Below are 18,205 nucleotides of genomic sequence, written 5' to 3' on the forward strand. Positions count from 1 at the left end.
GCTGGGGTGTGTGGCCCCTTTGGGGGCGTGTAAGGCCTCCTCAGATGTCCCTTCCAGGTGACAGGTTTCAGAGGGGCAGCCGTATTAGTCTGTATCCGCAAAAAGAACGAGGAGTCCTTGTGGCACCTTAGACACTAACAAATGTATTTGGGCATAAGCTTTCATGGGCTAAAACCCAATTCATCAGATGCATGCAGTGGAAAATACAGTAGGAAGCTATATATACACAGAGAACATGAAAAAATGGGTGTTGCCATACCAACTATAACAAGAGTAATCAATTAAGGTGGGCTATTATCAGCAGGAGAAAAAAACTTTTGTAGTGATAATCAGGATGGCCCATTTCCAACAGTTGACAGGAAGGTGTGAGTAACAGTAGGGGAAAAAATAGCACGGGGAAATAGTTTTTACTTTGTGTAATGACCCATCCACTCTCAGTCTTTATTCAAGCCTAATTTAATGGTGTCCAGTTTGCAAATTAATTCCAATTCTGCAGTTTCTCGTTGGAGTCTGGTTTTGAAGTTTTGGCTCACTGCAGGAAGCTCACAGTGCGAACAAGGGTGCTGAATTCACGGAGGTCAGACCCAGGAAGCACTGAATCCCAGGAGGCTTCTTGCCCTGGCGAGAGTGTGAGGGACACACACAGCAGCACTAGAGTCCTGCCTGACTTCAGGAGACAATAGGTTACATGGTACGTCTCGGATCACTGATTCAATAAGAATTCACTTTTCAGATCAGGTTTCAGGTGCTAATACCTTTGATTATGAATGTGAAATTCACTCTCAGTGGATACTCTGCAACACGTATCTAAAACTAACTGCTTTGTCATTCTTGCCAGTCAACTTATTCGCTACATCATCTGTGAAAAGCAACTACCAAAAGGTGCAAAAACCAGCTAAAGCAGATTCATGAAAAATTCAAAGGCATATTCATGGAAAATTGCTTGCAGTCCCGATAAGCAACAATCTGCCTTTCATTAGAATCCATGTACATAACGAACAGTGGAGAGAGGGAAAGGTGTTCGGTGGCAGCGTTACCAGTTTGGAGATGACTCTCAATTGTGTATCTATATCTCCTCACTGTATGTTCCATTCTATGCATCCGAAGAAGTGGGCTGTAGCCCACAAAAGCTTATGCTCAAATAAATGTGTTAGTCTCTAAGGTGCCACAAGTACTCCTGTTCTTTTTGCGGATACAGACTAACACGGCTGCTACTCTGAAACCTCTCAGTTGTGTGTGTTCATTGCATAAGACACAAACAGGGCAGCAGATCAGATGTCACAGCCTGTGGCAGAGCTTAGAGCTGTGGATAAGAACTTGCTGAATAAAGCTAAACCTGGTAACAGACAGGTAATATGTTCCTCCTCTCCCCTCCTCTCTCTCTGCTGCTGCCACGACTCCAACTTCAGTGTAACATATCTAGGGAGGTGGTGGAATCTCCTTCCTTGGAGGGTTTTAAGGCCCGGCTTGACAAAGCCCTGGCTGGGATGATTTAGTTTAGTTGCAGGTTTCAGAGTAGCAGCCGTGTTAGTCTGTATCCGCAAAAAGAAGAACAGGAGTACTTGTGGCACTGTCTGTACTGGGCTAGCTTGATTATCACTTCAAAAGGTTTTTTTCTCTTAATTAATTGGCCTCTCAGAGTTGGTAAGACAACTCCCACCTGTTTATGCTCTCTGTATGTGTGTATATATATCTCCTCAATATATGTTCCATTCTATATGCATCCGAAGAAGTGGGCTGTAGTCCACGAAAGCTTATGCTCTAATAAATTTGTTAGTCTCTAAGGTGCCACAAGTACTCCTGTTCTTCTTTTTAGTTTAGTTGGGAATTGGTCCTGCTTTGAGCAGGGGGTTGGACTAGATGACCTCCTGAGGTCCCTTCCAACCCTGATATTCTATGATTCGATGATTCTATGATCTAACACATTCCTGGTCCACCTAACTAAAGCTTGACTCTGTAATTCCTTGTTTTACATTTTCTTTCTCTGCGATCTATTAAGGAGAAAGCCTGGGCACAGACCAGTAATGAAGTGGCAGTGGTTTGCAGTTTAATTCCCAAAGTCTAACGGATCGAGAAATTGACTTCACTGGCCTGAGCTGACACCGTCGTCAAAGCTGGAAGTAGAAAGAGGGGAAGAGGTGAAAGGTGGAAATCCACAAAGGCACACATGCCTGCCTACTGGCTCCTCCCGTGCTTTGTGGGGTGCTGCAGCCTAGCGAGGAACAGCACAGATCTTATAGGGATGAGGCTGCAATAAACCCCCTAGCATGGGCTCGGTGTTGATTTCCTTCACTCCCTCCGGTAGCCTGAAGGTGAACGCCCGCAGCAGGTTGGTGAAGAAGATGAAGAGCTCAGTCCTTGCCAGGTGCTCCCCCAAACACACACGGGGCCCTGCAAGAACAAAGGGCCAGTGATTGAGTGGGGGGTAATGTTTATTTTTTCATTTGAAAATCTGAATTACAATTGGATTGAATGTATTGTGTATCCGATCTGGTCAAAGCTCAAAGCTGGCAAAATCCAATTTCTCACTGAAGAAAAATACCATCTGTTTAAAGTGAAGTCATTTAGTTATCAAGATTTGAGGATAGGTCTGTGCACATGTGGCACAATATATTCTGTCCTCTGAGACTGAAACAGCCGTTGAGTAACCATGGGAGAAAAGGACATACGGTCATTTTCCATGTAACTGTTACTCTACGGTTGAGGATCGTATTTATTGCCTTGCGATTTCTAAGTGCACTAGAATTATACTCATTCGTATTAATGATTGGGAGATCCAATGCATAATAGTTATTTTTGCAAATTAGTAACTGAACAATTAAAATCCATCACAAAATATACGTTCCTTTGTTTTGACAATTCTCATTTTAGTATTAATAAGAACATAAAAACGGCCATATTAGGTCAGATCAATGGTCCATCTAGCATTCTGTAATTCAATCTTTGCTGAGAAATGGGGTGAGACTGCTGGGTTTTGTGTAAATTACAAGGTCTGAAGGTTAACAAGGTTCCACTGCTAATCCATTAATTCACCCCTCACAATCGAACCCACTAAGAAGCTTTTCCTGTCAGTGCTCTTACCTGCTGAGAATGGTAAGAAAGCTTCTTTGGTCACAAAATTTCCATCCTGATCCAGGAAGTGATTTGGGTTGAACTGTCGAGGTGTCTCCCATTGCTCAGGGTCAAGCAAGGCAGAGGTTAAATTTGGGAGAATAATGGTGCCCTGCAAGGGAAAATTTGACTCAGTTCAGTGTCTCTCCATCAGAAAGATGGGTAAGGACCGACAGTCTTCAGTTTTCATTTATTACCTTGCGTGGAAGGTCACCTAGAGAAAACCCTATGTCCCCAGGAATACATTTGGAGTGCGCTGGACAATACATTTCTATTTGTCCTTCTGCATCTGATGACAGCAGTCATGTTGCTAGAAACACCAGCAACAAAGAGGCCAGTGCAAAAGTCTTATACCTAGAATCCTCCCTGCTTTAACATTGACTCCTCAATGGAAGCAAAAGGAGGAATGTTTAACATTTTTAAACAATTGCTTTAAATTGACAACGTTATATTTTTCTGGTGTTAAAACGGCAAGACACTGACCAAGAGTTCAATGGGCTGATAGAATTTGAAAACAAGGCCATTCAGTGTGAGATTTAAAAATGGAGAAGAGATACACGGTCTAACCCTTCTTTCTGGCCAAGAAATACACCAGGTAGGATGTAGGAGGGGGAATTAAAGGGGTCTTGAAGTCACCTTTGAGCTTCCCTTATTCTTGGCTCTGCCCAGAGCATAATGTTGCCAAGGCCCCTAAGGGACATATTGGCAGCTGAGAATAGCCAGATCACAGCAGGCTGCAAGAGTGGTCACCCCAAGCTCTCTGCTGATTCTGTAATGTTTGAGGAACTCCCTAAAATCAGGGATATTTCCCAGTGGCCTCATCCATCAGCTTTATTCTTTAGGTGTTGGAAGAAAGTGAAGGAGCTGCAAAGCAAAAGAAACTCAGGTCCACGGTGTATGTGGACACACCGATTAGTTGGATTCCTAGTACATTGGCCCTCTGATGGAAGGATAGAGAACGGCTCTGTACCTTCTCAATGGGAAAGCCCTGCAGCATTGTGTCTTTTACACATGTTCTAGGAATTCCGACTGAAACGATGTTGCTGTAGCGCTGGATCTCATGAATCACGGCGTTGGTGTAGGGCAGGTTCTTCCGATCCTCGTAGCAGATTAATTGGGAGGGACCCAGCTCAGCGTCCAGCTCCTTCTGGACTTTCTCTGAAGAGAAACATTAAGGACACACATTTTGGACTGTGTGCATGTGTGTATCCTGGATAGGGTGGCCAGACAGCAAGCGTAAAAAATTGGGACACTTTTTTTCCAGGGTGAGGGGTGGGTATAGTTGCCTATATAAGACAAAGCCCCTAATATTGGAACAGTCCCAATAATATCAAGACATCTGGTCACCCTAATCCTGGAGCCTTTTCTTTTCCCTGCTGGAATGTTATTTGAATCTCTCCTTTATTGCTGGGTTAACGTCAGTGGGAGGGTAAAGCCCTGCCAGCAAGACAAGCGTAGCAAGTAACTGCTGCATCTCAGGACCTGGGAGAGATTATCCGCACATTCCACAGAGACCCAGACAACAGATGCCTGAAACTCAGTGTCAGGGCCAAATTCGGCCCTGGTGAAGAGCTTTTCCCTTTCTTTTCTCTGATAGGAAGACTGATGGTGGGGGCAGCACCCTCAGTACCAACATGGCCATGAGTGCACTGTGCAGGGGACTGGACTAGATGACCTCTCAAGGTCCCTTCCAGTCCCATGATTCTATGGTGTCTGCTTCTGAGGCAGCCAGGAACCAGGCTGCTGCACAGGGAAAGCTTTACATAAGAACATAAGAACGGCCGTACTGGGTCGGACCAAAGGTCCATTTAGCCCAGTATCCTGTCTACCGACAGTGGTCAGTGCCAGGTGCCCCAGAGGGAGTGAACCAAAGAGGTAATGATCAAGTGATCTCTCTCCTGCCATCCATCTCCACCCTCTGACACACAGAGGCTAGGGACACCATTCCTTACCCATCCTGGCTAATAGCCATTAATGGACTTAACCACCATGAATTTATCCAGTTCTCTTTTAAACCCTGTTATAGTCCTAGCCTTCACCACCTCCTCAGGCAAGGAGTTCCACAAGTTGACTATGTGCTGTGTGAAGAAGAACTTCCTTTTATTTGTTTTAAACCTGCTGCCCATTAATTTCATTTGGTGGCCCCTAGTTCTTATATTATGGGAACAAGTAAATAACTTTTCCTTATTTACTTTCTCCACATCACTCATGATTTTACATACATCTATCATATCCCCCCTTAGTCTCCTCTTTTCCAAGCTGAAAAGTCCTAGTCTCTTTAATCTCTCCTCATATGGGACCCATTCCAAACCCCTAATCATTTTAGTTGCCCTTCTTTGAACCTTTTCTAATGCCAGTATATCTGTTTTGAGATGAGGAGACCACATCTGTACGTAGTATTCAAGATGTGGGCGTACCATCAATTTATATAAGGGCAATAAGATATTCTCTGTCTCATTCTCTATCCCCTTTTTAATGATTCCCAACATCCTGTTTGCTTTTTTGACTGCCGCTGCACACTGCGCGGACATCTTCAGAGAACTATCCACGATGACTCCAAGATCTTTTTCCTGATTAGTTGTAGCTAAATTAGCCCCCATCATATTGTATGTATAGTTGGGGTTATTTTTTCCAATGTGCATTACTTTACATTTATCCACATTAAATTTCATTTGCCATTTTGTTGTCCAATCACTTAGTTTTGTGAGATCTTTTTGAAGTTCTTCACAGGCTGCTTTGGTCTTAACTATCTTGAGCAGTTTAGTACCATCTGCGAACTTTGCCACCTCACTTTTTACCCCTTTCTCCGGATCATTTATGAATAAGTTCTCTAGCTTCGTTTCACAGATTAGACTCCTGTTTCTATGCCGTGCCCAGCACCTGTCCAATACAGTTTATTTCAGGTCCTGAGAGAACAACAGAGCTTTATCTGAGGTGGGATCAGCTGGGAGTACAGCTTAGCAGAGCCGGAGTTCAAAGTGTAGAGCAACCAAGACGTTATCTTAGCGGGAAACAGGAGCCCTCTAGTGCTAGCAGGGTGCAATGACATTCACAGATGTCAGCAAGTAAAGCAGCATTCTTGCTAGATGAAAGCGACAGCGGGGAAAGCGATAACTGGGATATAGACTGGCAGCCAAAGGATTCAAGGCTCCCCTTTTGGCCAATGCATCCGTATGAGGTCCCTGTTTATAAATGAAGGATGAGCGGGCTTCCTAGCATTGCCCCTTGGCTTGAGCAGATAGCCAGTGTGCAGGGCCTCGCTGGTCGTTTCCGTTAGGAGGAGAAGTCGATTATACAAATACGGTGTTTCTTTGGTGCAATCCTGTGGATTTGCAAAGAACGTACACCAAGTCCTGTTTCCCTGAACTCTGTAGGATCAAACCAGAGGCAGTTTCCCTTGCTCATCATTTCCAAACTTGCCTTCCCTGCCAGCTCTCTGACCAGAAGAAGCTCTTTCTTTGCATCCACTCCAGGCCATGCTTTTACCACTGCTCTCCGATTTCTCCTGGCTTTTCTCACTGCTTTCTGCTTCTGACAAACGCCCACAGCCACAAGCCGATCAATGCACCAACCTCCACATTTTCAATCAGTTCCCAGGACTCCCCTCTTATTTGCCCAGAATTCATTCTTGCTCCGCCCTTCCATGTGACCAGTGCTTTGGGCAGTGACTTCTCTTGTTTCAGCTATCTGACTCCAAAAAGGAGCTTAATGTGCTCCTTTCAGTTAGCCAAAAGGAAGGGCAGCTGGCACAGCCAGCAGCCTCAGCAAGGTCTGTGATTGCCTATAGATCAAAGCCACCCTTGCTGGCAGCTACCAACACCCTTCAGCATAACAGTGCATATGAAATGCAAGTTGGTTTTCCATCCTGGAAGCAGAGATGACCTGTGCCTGCCTATAGTGCAGGTGAGGGGGAAGGAGTGAGGGCAGCCGGCTTCAGCAGTGTTAGTTACTGAGCATGCTCAGTACAAGCCAAGCAGCAAATCTGAGGGGTGGGGCACGTGACCCCGCATCCCCCCACCCACACATTGCCTCTGCCGGGAAGTGAAGATGGAAGGGACTGAGCAGCAATAATTGAGAGAGGCACTCAGGAAGCACCATCTGCATGTGCTGCAGGGGACAATAGCGTTTAGTGAATTAAAAGTCCTGCATTTGCACAATCACAAAGACAACTTTACCAGCTAACAACTCTGAAAGCACTTCCCCGGCCAGGAGCACGTTCCTCACTGAGGACTGTGACTACAATAGCATGTTCCTTTAAAGGAAGCCTCCACGCCAGCATTTCCCTGTTCCTGGCAGCACCAACACACACTAGGCCTTGTGGCCCAGAGGGACACCTGAGAGTTAGAGACTGTGTTGCAAGGCATGCTGGGAAGGAGGCAGAATATATAAGTAGCTCCCTTCCTTCATAACTGAGAGAGAGGGTGAAATGATTACTGACGGTCTCTTCAAAGGACCTTGAGAGAACCCGTGTGTAGAGTCAGATGGCTGGAGAAGGAACCCCAAGGAGGGAAAAAATGTTTAGATACTTGTGACTCAGGGAACCACTGGGAAGAAGTAGGGTTACCATATTTCAGCGAGCAAAAAAGAGGACGGGAGGAGCCCCGCCCTAGCCCCGCCCCTGCCCCTCCCACTTCCCGCCCCCCCCTGACCTCCCAACCCTCCCCCCGTTCCTTGTCCCCTGACTACCCCCTCCTGGGACCCCTGCCCCTAACTGCCCCCCAGGACTATCTAAGCCTCCCTGCCTCTTGTCCCCTGACTGCCCCAACCTTTATCCACACCCCCACCCCCAGACAGACCCCTGGGACTCCCACGCCCCATCCAACCACTCCCCACCCACTGACAGCCCCCCCCAGAACTCCCAACCCATCTAAACCCCTCTGCTCCCTGTCCCCTGACTGCTCCGATCCCTCTCCGCACTCCTGCCCCCTGACAGCCCCCCCCAGAACTCCCAACCCATCTAAACCCCTCTGCTCCCTGTCCCCTGACTGCTCCGATCCCTCTCCCCACTCCTGCCCCCTGACAGCTCCCCCCCAGAACTCCCAGCCCCCTACCCCCCCCGCTCCTTGTCCCCTGACTGCTCCGATCCCTCTCCCCACTCCTGCCCCCTGACAGCTCCCCCCAGAACTCCCAACCCATCTAAACCCCTCTGCTCCCTGTCCCCTGACTGCTCCGATCCCTCTCTCCACTCCTGCCCCCTGACAGCTCCCCCCCAGAACTCCCAGCCCCCTACCCCCCCCCCACTCCTTGTCCCCTAACTGCCCCCTCCTAAGACCCCCCCCAACTGCCCCCCAGGACCCTACCCCCTACCTGTACCCTGACTGCCCAAAACTTTCTCCACTGCCCCCAAAAAGCCCCCCCTGTTTCTTGACCTCCACCTCCAGAACCTTCCTGCCCCCTGACCTCCTTACCCTGCTGCTCAGAACAGAGTTGGGCTCTGTGCAGCCGAGCCGGACACGTGGCTGAGCTCCCGAGCACAACAAAACCCGGTCTGGCCCTGCACAACAAAACCCGGTCTGGCCCTGCACAGTGTTGCCGGACTGGGCTGCAAGGCAGCTGCTGGCTCAGAATGCAGGGCGGATCCGGCTCCTCTACAGCTGCTCCCGAGTCCAGCCCGGGACTTCCCTGCAGCCCTCCCAGCCACTCTCTGCTAATCCCGGACATTGTGAGAGCTTTGCAAATTCCCCCCCGGACGCTATTTTTAGCACACAAAAGGAGGACATGTCCGGGGAAATCCGGACGTATGGTAACCCTAGGAAGAAGAAACCCCGACTGTGTGACATTTGTTTGAGTTGGGACTTTGTGATTTATTTGGACGTCTGAGTTTCTCTGAATGAAGCAACAATATCGTGTGGAAAGGTGATAGAGCTTGGCTTGAGAACCAGACACAAAGTGTGGAAAACCCTATCTCTCTAAGAAGCAAGGGGCAGTGACTGGAGGTCAGAAATCGAAGAGGCCTGACTCAAAGCTCAGTCCAGGCATCTGCTTTTATATCAGGGACCCATCTTGGAGCTGCAGCCAGTTTTCGACTTACAATCACCTAACAAAATTGTGCAGAAGTGGGTACTTTCTACATAATGCACAATCTTATGTATGGTGCACGTATCTTCCCCAACCCCCTCACCTTGGACATCTGGGTAAGTCACCATATAAAGCACTGCCCAGCGGAGGGTGGTGGTTGTGGTTTCTGTCCCTGCCAAGAAAAGGTCGAAAACAGTCTGGACCAGGTTGTCTTCATCAAAGGTCGAATCAGGGTCAGCTTTGCTCTGCAGGTGACAGTCAAAGGTTTGAGGTTAGGGTGCAAAGGTAGGACAATCTGGGTAATAGTGAGTGTCACTCTGTACTGATTTGATGCCCAGCAATGTGCAGTGTCTATAACTTTACAAAACAAAAAAAGTCTGTATTTTTAAAAGAACACTGGGAAACAGGAATGAGGAGTCCATCCCTCCATGCTCCTTCGTTTCCACATGCAATGTCCTGTCACTCAAGCTTTGCTCCCGGTTCAGGATTGGACCCAGTGTTAGTGCAGTATTCAGAGGACCTGTTAAGAACAGAGTGGGTGGGAAGCTAGAGCACCGGCAGCTGAAGTCTCCCTCCCACCTGGACCAAATACAGCATGAGGAGCTTTGAAATCTGACGGCGTGGCTGTAGCAAGAGGTGAAGAAAAGTTCCTTTGCTTCCACCATACGCGTTGCAAAATCCTGCTCATCTGAACTGTTCTGTGTAGGGTTACCATATTTGAACATTGAAAAAAGAGGATACTCCACGGGGCCCCTGGTCCCCCCCAACTCCGCCCCTTCCCTGCCCCCATTCCAACCCCTTCCCCAAATCCCCGCCCCGGCCCAGCCTCCTCTCCTGAGCGAGCCACATTCCCCCTCCTCAGGCTCCAACTTTCCCGGCGCCCGCCACTTCCCCCGCGCAGCAGCAGCCAGAGCCGGGGGGCAGGAAGTTGCTTCGGGTCCCAGGCCTGCCCCCGAGCTGGGCATCCCAACCCCAACGCGCTCCCACCTGCGAGGCTGCATCCCACTCGCTGACTCCCTCTCTGGTCAGGCTGAAGCAGAGAAGTGCTGCGTGCGTGGCCTGGGCCTTGCCCCCAGGCTCAGGGGGGCCTCCACCTGCTCCCAGCCGGACCTGGCAAGACTGCGGCAGCTCAGGCCGGGCGGCTGCGGGAGGCGCTGCAGCGTTGGCCCTTCCCGGGAGAGCTCGGGCTCCCGGGCGCCGCTGCCGCGCGTCGAGAAACTTTCCCCTGCACCGGGATCCTTGTTTAGGGTCTTTCCAACAGTTTTTTTGCCTTGTGCTAGTGCCTATTTCCACCCCTGCTAGACATCATTTTCCATGTGCAGTGTTGTAGCCGACAACAGTTTCATTTTCAAGTAAAAGTTCATGGGGCCCTTTATCAATCGTATCAAATATTAGATCAGGGGTCAGCAACCTTTCAGAAGTGGTGTGCCGAGTCTTCATTTATTCACTCTAATTTAAGGTTTCGCGTGCCAGTCATACATTTTAACATTTTCAGAAGGTCTCTTTCTGTACGTCTATAATATAGAACTAAACGATTGTTGTATGGAAAGTAAATAAGGTTTTTAAAATGTTTAAGAAGCTTCATTTAAAATTAAATTAAAATGCAGAGCCCCCCGGACAGGTGGCCAGGACCCGGGCAGCGTGAGAGCCACTGAAAATCAGCTCGCGTGCCGCCTTTGGCACGCGGGCCATAGGTTGCCTACCCCTGTATTAGATCCAATGTGTTCCTTGAATCCAATAGTTCTGTGATTCATTCAAAAAGAACGATGTTTGTCTAGGATGATGTATATTTTAAATCCCCATTCTATTTACTACTCACAGTACTGATGTCTCTGAGCACGGACTACAGCATATCTTTCTCCTTACTATTAATTCCATGATATTATTAAGGGTTTAAATTACACTTACTGGACAGTAATTGCTCTTTTCCATCTTTTAAAATCTCCTTACCACCTCTGTTTGCTTTTTTCCCATTACTTTGATATCACCCGAGTCTCCATGGCAATTTGTTTTGGTCATCATTTCTAAATCGACATTCATATAATATGAAAGTCTTGGAAATTTAAAAAAAAAATCTCTTCACAAATTGTCTATAAAATCAAAGAACTTGATCCTACTCCCATTGAAGTCAATGACAAAACACCCTGTGACTTCAGTGGGAGAAGATCAGAACCGTAAAATCACATGACACATTTCACAGGGTTCTTTTCCATCTTATCCTGGGGAAGTTTGTGGTTTATACCAGAGGACAGCAGTGAAGCCCCAAAAGCACAGTAGTCATATACGGCACAGACACTTACTTTGTCTATCTGAGCCAGGTAGAAATCAATGAAATCCTGTGGTTCGTCAGGTGACCCACTCTCTTGGTGGCTTCTGATCTCCTTCCTTGCAAAAGACCGGACAAATTCTTGGCAATAGAATATCTTCTGGTGAGTACCTGGGAGATGATCCATGAGCCAGGGGAAAACATCATACAGCTGTAAGAGAGGCAAAAGTGTGATGCGCTCTCCCACCAACAAAATAAACCCACCCCCAACGAGAAGCGGGGCGAGGGGGTTTCACACCCCTGAACGACAAAAGATTTACAGACGAAAGTGCAGCGTAGACAGAGCCTAAGATTCCATGTACATCAGCCCTCATGAACTGTATAATACGTAGTAAATTCCTCAATACAGAGATCTCACTTCCTTCTTTGCTGGGTGAGAAACCTCGCTTTGCTTTGGATACAGATAAAATAACAAGCGCTTGTGTCAGGGTTCCCTCCCCACTCTAAACTTTAGGGTACAGATGTGGGGACCCGCATGAAAGACCCCCTAAGCTTATTTCTACCAGCTTAGGTTAAAAACTTCCCCAAGGCACAAATTCTTCCTTGCCCTTGGACGGTATGCTGCCACCACCAAGTGAGTTAGACAAAGATTTAGGAAAAAGACCACTTGGAGTTCCTGTTTCCCCAAAATATCCCCACAAGGCCCTTCACCCCCTCTTCTGGGGAGGCTTGAGAGTAACCAAGGTGAGCACAGACCAGACCTTTGGGTTTGTAGGACACTAAAAACCCAATCAGATTCTTAAAAATAGAACTTTATTATATAGAAAAAGTAAAAGACGCACCTCTGTAAAATCAGGATGGAAGGTAATTTGCAGGGTAATCAGATTCAACACACAGAGGATTTCCCCTCTAGGCAAAACTTTAAAGTTACAAAAACAGGGATAAACCTCCCTCTTAGCACAGGGAAAATTCACAAGCTAAAACAAAAGATAATCTAAAGCATTTTCTTGCTATTACTTACTATTTTTGTAATATTAGATGCTTAGTTCAGATATGGCTTAGGGAGATGTATTTTCCCTGCCCTGGTTCCTCGCTGACCCCGAGAGAACAAAGGAACACAAAACAAAAACCTTCCCCCACAGATTTGAAAGTATCTTCTCCCCTCATTGGTCCTTTTGGTCAGCTGCCAACCAGGTTATTTGAGCTTCTTAACCCGTTACAGGTAAAGGAGGGATTTTATGCTATCCTTAGCTGTATGTTTATGACAGCTTGTATGTACTCACTAGCTCGATGATGCTGTTCCCATGTTCGACCATGTAATCATTGTTTTCAATCAGCTGGTGGAAATTTTTGTCCTCAATGGAAAAGCGATGTCCAAACACCACCGCCGCAATCACGTTTGAGACCGAATGGACGATGGGGAAAGAAGGATCCAAGGGATCTCCTGCAAATATAGTGATCAGAATTCACATTAATGTTCCCAACACTGCTCCTCCCTCCCCCTACTGAGAGATGAATCCTGATCAGGCCACTGAAGAGGGAGAGTGAGGGCAGCAGGGCGTTCTCATTTTGAATGGTTTTGATTCTGTAGTACTGGGGGGGGGGTCAAGCCCTCTCGATGGACTCACTGCCCAAAATTGATTTGATATAAGCAGGTTCCTAACTCCATATTTAGACACCAAACTAATTGTTGCCTGATTTTCAAAGACAGCCCCGAGCTGTCTGCCTCTAAACCCAGACCAGTCGGTGGTAATGATGCCTGATAGAAAAGGTTTGGCCAACTTTTGCTAGAAAAGGGGACCTGCTGGATCACCTGCTGTGTTTGAATGCTGCTTTTTTTTCTTTTTCTTTTTTTTTTTTTCCATCTGTTGTAAATCTAGTAAGGAGACTGTGGCCGTGCCCGGTCATAGTCTTCCCTCACTGCAGTTATCCAGGTCTTGGTCACTTCTAGGATGGATTACTGAAATGCACTTTTCATAGTATTGTTCCATTACTAGATGGAAATGGTAGGATTGTCAATAATAATGCAGAAAAGGCAGAAGTATTCAGCTAATACTTCTGTTCTATATTTGGGAAAAAAACAGAAGATCTAGTCATACATGATAATGAAACACTTTCCAGTCCAACAGTAATTCAGGAGGATGTTAAGTAGCAGCTAGGAAAGTCAGATATTTTTAAGTCAGAAGGTCTTGATAATCTGCTTCTAAGACTTCTAAAAGAGCTGGCTGAGGGGCTCGTTGGACCATTAGTGTTGATTTTCAACAACACCTGGAACACTGGGGAAGTTCCAAAAGACTGGGAGAATGCTAATGTTGTACCAATATTTTAAAGGGCAGGCAATTATACGTCTGTTACTCTGACACTGAACCCATAGCTGTCAGGCAAGAAAAGGGAGCAGCTAATACAGGACTCGATTAATAAAGAATTAAAGGAGAATAATATAATTAATGTCAATCAACAGAGGTTTATGGAAAATAGATCCTGTCAAATTAACTTGATAACTTTTTCTGATGAGATCACAAGTGTAGTTTGATAAAGGAATTAGTGTTGATGTAATAAACTTAGAATTCTGTAAGGCATTTGACTTGGTATTGCATGACAGTTTGGTTGAAAATAGGAACGATACAAAATGAACACGGCATACATTAAACGGATATAAAACGGCTAACTGATAGGTCTCAAAAGGTAACTGTAAATGGGGAATCATCATTGAGCGTGTGTTTTTCTAGTGGAGTACAACAGGGATTGGTTCTTGGCCCTACGTTATTTAACTGCTTACTGTATTTTTCACTCCATGCATCTGATGAAGTGGGTTTCAGCCCACAAAAGCTTATGCCCAAATACATTTCTTAGTGTCTAAGGTGCCACAAGGACTCCTCGTTGTTTTTGCTGATACAGACTAACACGGCTACCCCTCTGAAACCTGTCACTTAAGATACAATCTGAACACACATAACACTTGTGATCACGTAAAGCACTGGGGTTAACTCTGCCCATATCTAGCCATCTGGGGCCTGGAATTCTCTCCTCTTGCTGGCATGACAGAGACATGCTTCTGGAAGTGAAAAGACCCAGCTATGCTGGCAACGATGTACCTCTCTCACTCATAAAGTACTCCACCAGGTGACGGGCCTCCTCTTGGATTCGGTGCTCCAGGCCTTTCTTGCCTAGTCCCAGGTTCCGCAGGGTCATCAGCCCGAAGCGTCTCTGCTGCTTCCAGGTGTGACCACTTGTGAAAATAATACCTGAGGCCATTGAGAATTGTTGTTTATATAAAGCAAAATCCTTCACATAGTAACAGTTAAATCTAAACTAAATGTTCTAACCGGAGAGGTAAATGCAGAAGAATGTGACTCCTAGCTGACCTCCTTTATCTGGCCACAGATGTGACAAGGATTGTGACAACTTCAGAAAAGTCCTTGATGTCGAGGGTTTTGTTGCTCTTATAAGAGAAATAGAAAGTGGGGCTTCAAAAACTCAGGATGCAGTTTTCCTAAATCGTTTGTGATCCAAACCCATGTAATTCTAGAGCTGGGAACCCACACCAGGAATTCTAGAGAGGAGGGAATTCCGTCGGGTGAGATTTGCTGCAGTGCAAGGCATGAATAACAGGGCAAGGATGGTTGTGTTTGAATGACAGTGCAGAGATCTGACCTGAAGCCCAGCAGGTGAGAAGATCCTGCCCAGGTTAAAAAGCCACCACATTAGATGACTATCACAAAACTAGTACTGTGTAAAGCAGGGGTGGCCAACCTGTGGCTCCGGAGCCGCATGCGGCTCTTCAGAGGTTAATATGCAGCTCCTTGCACAGGCACCGACTCCGAGGCTGGAGTTATAGATGCTAACTTTCCAATGTGCCGGAGAGTGCTCAGTGCTCAACCTCCTGCTCTGCCCCAGGCCCTGCCCCCACTCCAGCCCTTCCCCCCGAGCCTGCCATGCCCTCGCTCTTCCCCCCTCCCCACCAGAGCCTCCTGCACACCGCGTAACAGCTGATCGCGGCGGGCGGGAGGCACTGATTGGTGGGGCTGCCGGCGGGCAGGAGGCGCTGCAGGTTGGAGTTGGGGGAGCTAATGGGGGGCTGCTGATGTATTACTGTGGCTCTTTGGCAATGTACGTTGGTAAATTCTGGCTCCTTCTCAGGCTCAGGTTGTAAAGCGCCCCTGCTGCAAAGCGTCTGTGCAATGGGAGTAATGCCAGCTGATGTTCACATTCCTGGCTGACGCTTCAAACAAACTTATCAGTCAGGATTTTGCTCCTCTGTTCTATTCAGTGGTTGTTTGTCTTATTGATTAGTCTCAGAAAAGTCACCCTTGTCGTGATTTTAACCATTTGCAGCAGCATTCCCATGGGGAGATGACTGTGGAAGCAGGAAGCAGCCGCACTTAAAGGATCATGTGAACTTATTTTTTTCTGTATAGTTTATAAGGAAAGAAAATGTTACCCTTTCCTCCGGCCGTTTTCTGAAGGAAAGGGGTTGTTGGGCGGCCAGAGGTGGCTTCAGAGTGGGTAGTCAGGCCATCCTTCACAGATGGGAATCCATTCAGTATGATGATAGGAATATGTCCAATCCACAAGGTGAAGATGTTCCCGTAAATCTGTGCCAACTAGAGACACCATCAGTGCCAGAAAACCACAAGTCAGAAAAACTGTGCACGATGAAACAACTGCCCAGCTTACTTCAGGATGCTCTTTGGCGGGGGGGGGTGAGGGGGGGTTGTAGAAACATTTGTAGTGAAACCCCAAACCATGGCGGAAGACATAGCTGACTATGAGATAAGACCATACTCTCTCCTCCAACAGGATGTCTCAGCAGCTGTGTCAGGGGGATGCTGTTTAAATGTCTTGTACGGAATGGGATTAGAGTTACTACAGGTGAATTTCACCTCATGATTGGACAGATGTCCCCAGCTGTAGAACGGCTTGTGCCTTCCAGTTAAGGGGACAATTCTGTGGTGTCTCTTCTATTACCCTGTAAACATTGCATCTAAAACACACCGAATAAAGGTGGTAACTGACATTCCTGGGAGACTTCTTATTGTCCCTTGGAGTCACAGTTTATCAGGGTTAGTTATATGTGATAATGCTGGGCAGTGTCATGCATCTCAGTCTTCCTAAGTGCCCCTTGCAGTGACCTACCTCATGGAAGCATCTCATTTTCTCCTTTAGAGCTACTGGCAAATTACAAACAGCCCAGTGCACAGAAACATCCCTATTAATGTATTTCCCCATCACACACCGTTAGAATCCGAGAAGATTAGGGTTGGAAGAGACCTCAGGAGGTCATCTAGTCATTCCTCTCACCTGCCCCTGTTTTCTGAATCCTTTCAAGCAACCAGATTTCTCTGCCTGTTATAAAGGGACATTCACCCCAGAACTTGTATAAAGGGCAAATTTCTGCCTAAGGCAGCCGGTCATTTGCTGCCTCTCTCTTTGCACTAATTTCTGTCATTGGTGTTTGAAAAAGATCTTTCGGTCTCGCAATGCGGCTATTCCTTCTGCCTGATGAAACTGTGTGTGTCCCAGGTTCTTAGTGAATGCGATGCCACCTACTGAGCATTAAGGCTTCAGTGAAGAATTGAGCTGGAAGGGACGACGGGCTGGGAAGGAGCATAGCCATCCCAGAAACATAAATACCTGGATACAAGCAAATGTAGCAAGAAATACTGAAGGAAACCAGGCGACAGCTGAATAGATTTAGGCTGAACTTTTCCAAGGAGGTGCCTCAATAAATCCATATTTAGCACCTGCAGCTCCCATCGACTTCAGTGGGACTTGAGGGAGCTCAGCACCTCAAAATATCATCTCACTTTATCTAGGGAGTTACATATACATTTAGGAGCCTACTCAGGACCTATCTGGGTTTGAACCCCACCCCCTTTAAGCAAGTCAATTCTTTTTGCTGAGTCAGGAACACTTCGTTCTCATTCAATCTTCTGCTTAGCAAATGCCACTAAATTCCCACTTTCATCGCTAACACGTCATGGAATTTGTGGCCCTCATTTACTGTCCCATGCACAAGCCAGATGAAATGTTATTTAACACATTGAAGTGCTTTATTCTACAGCTGCTGCGTTTTGCTAATTTTATCATTTACTTGGCTATATTTGGACACACATTCACAATACCTTAATGAGATTCTCATGCTGGCGTTTGAAATCCATCTGCAACATGGTGCCGATGAGGGGGAGGGGAGTTGGTCCAGGAGGAAGCCGGCTACATGCCCACTTCAGTTTCAGAAATTGCACAACAAAGAGAGAGATGACCAGCGCTACTAAAAACTCGCTTATCACCAACATCGCTCGGCTGCTCTATCTGTCTGTCTACTGTGTGGTCAGATCTGAACTCTCCCTGTCTTTTTTGAGGTCCTAGATCTCCCTAAATAGGCTTTAATCCCCTTCTATCTACCTCTCTCCTTCTCCCTGTGATTCCCTGCTTTTATACCCATCATCAAAGTGGTGAATTGCAAGACTCATGTGTATTTAATAAGACCTTTGTACTGAAGAATAAGCCAATCTTTCTGCTAGCCAAACCTTACCCACCAGACTTTAACCTCTAAAGCTCCCAGTGAGACTGGCCTGCCTTCCTCTACATAAATGTTACGTGTAAAGGTAAAAACCAGTTTGAATGTTAATTATCTAATTTGATGAAAGGTTGGGAGAAAGCCCTCGGGAAAGTTTTCACACAAATTGAGAATTCTCACAGAAAGGAAAGGTTACTTACCTTGTACAGTAAACTTGAGTTCTTCAAGCTGTGTCCCCCTATGGGTTCTCCACGTCAGGATATCCGCGTGCCCGTGCCCTCTTGATTTGA

At 46.7% G+C, this 18,205-nt stretch overlaps 1 protein-coding gene across 1 annotated transcript; it reads right to left on the reverse strand.

Moving 5' to 3' along the window:
• Positions 1–123: 123 nt before the first annotated feature.
• On the reverse strand, positions 124–17,835 carry LOC135973626 (cytochrome P450 2J6-like). The gene is made up of 9 exons (XM_065557618.1): positions 17,521–17,835; positions 15,837–15,999; positions 14,491–14,640; positions 12,679–12,839; positions 11,430–11,606; positions 9,233–9,374; positions 4,082–4,269; positions 3,082–3,223; positions 124–2,391 (listed from the first exon to the last, which is right to left on the reverse strand). The coding sequence occupies exons 1-9, from the start codon at positions 17,689–17,691 to the stop codon at positions 2,213–2,215; spliced, it is 1,473 nt and encodes a 490-aa protein (XP_065413690.1). The 5' UTR covers positions 17,692–17,835; the 3' UTR covers positions 124–2,212.
• Between the last annotated feature and the right edge of the window lie 370 nt (positions 17,836–18,205).

Source organism: Chrysemys picta, chromosome 9 (genome assembly GCF_011386835.1).
Source record: "Chrysemys picta bellii isolate R12L10 chromosome 9, ASM1138683v2, whole genome shotgun sequence".
In the NCBI taxonomy this organism is placed as follows: Eukaryota; Metazoa; Chordata; order Testudines; family Emydidae; genus Chrysemys; species Chrysemys picta.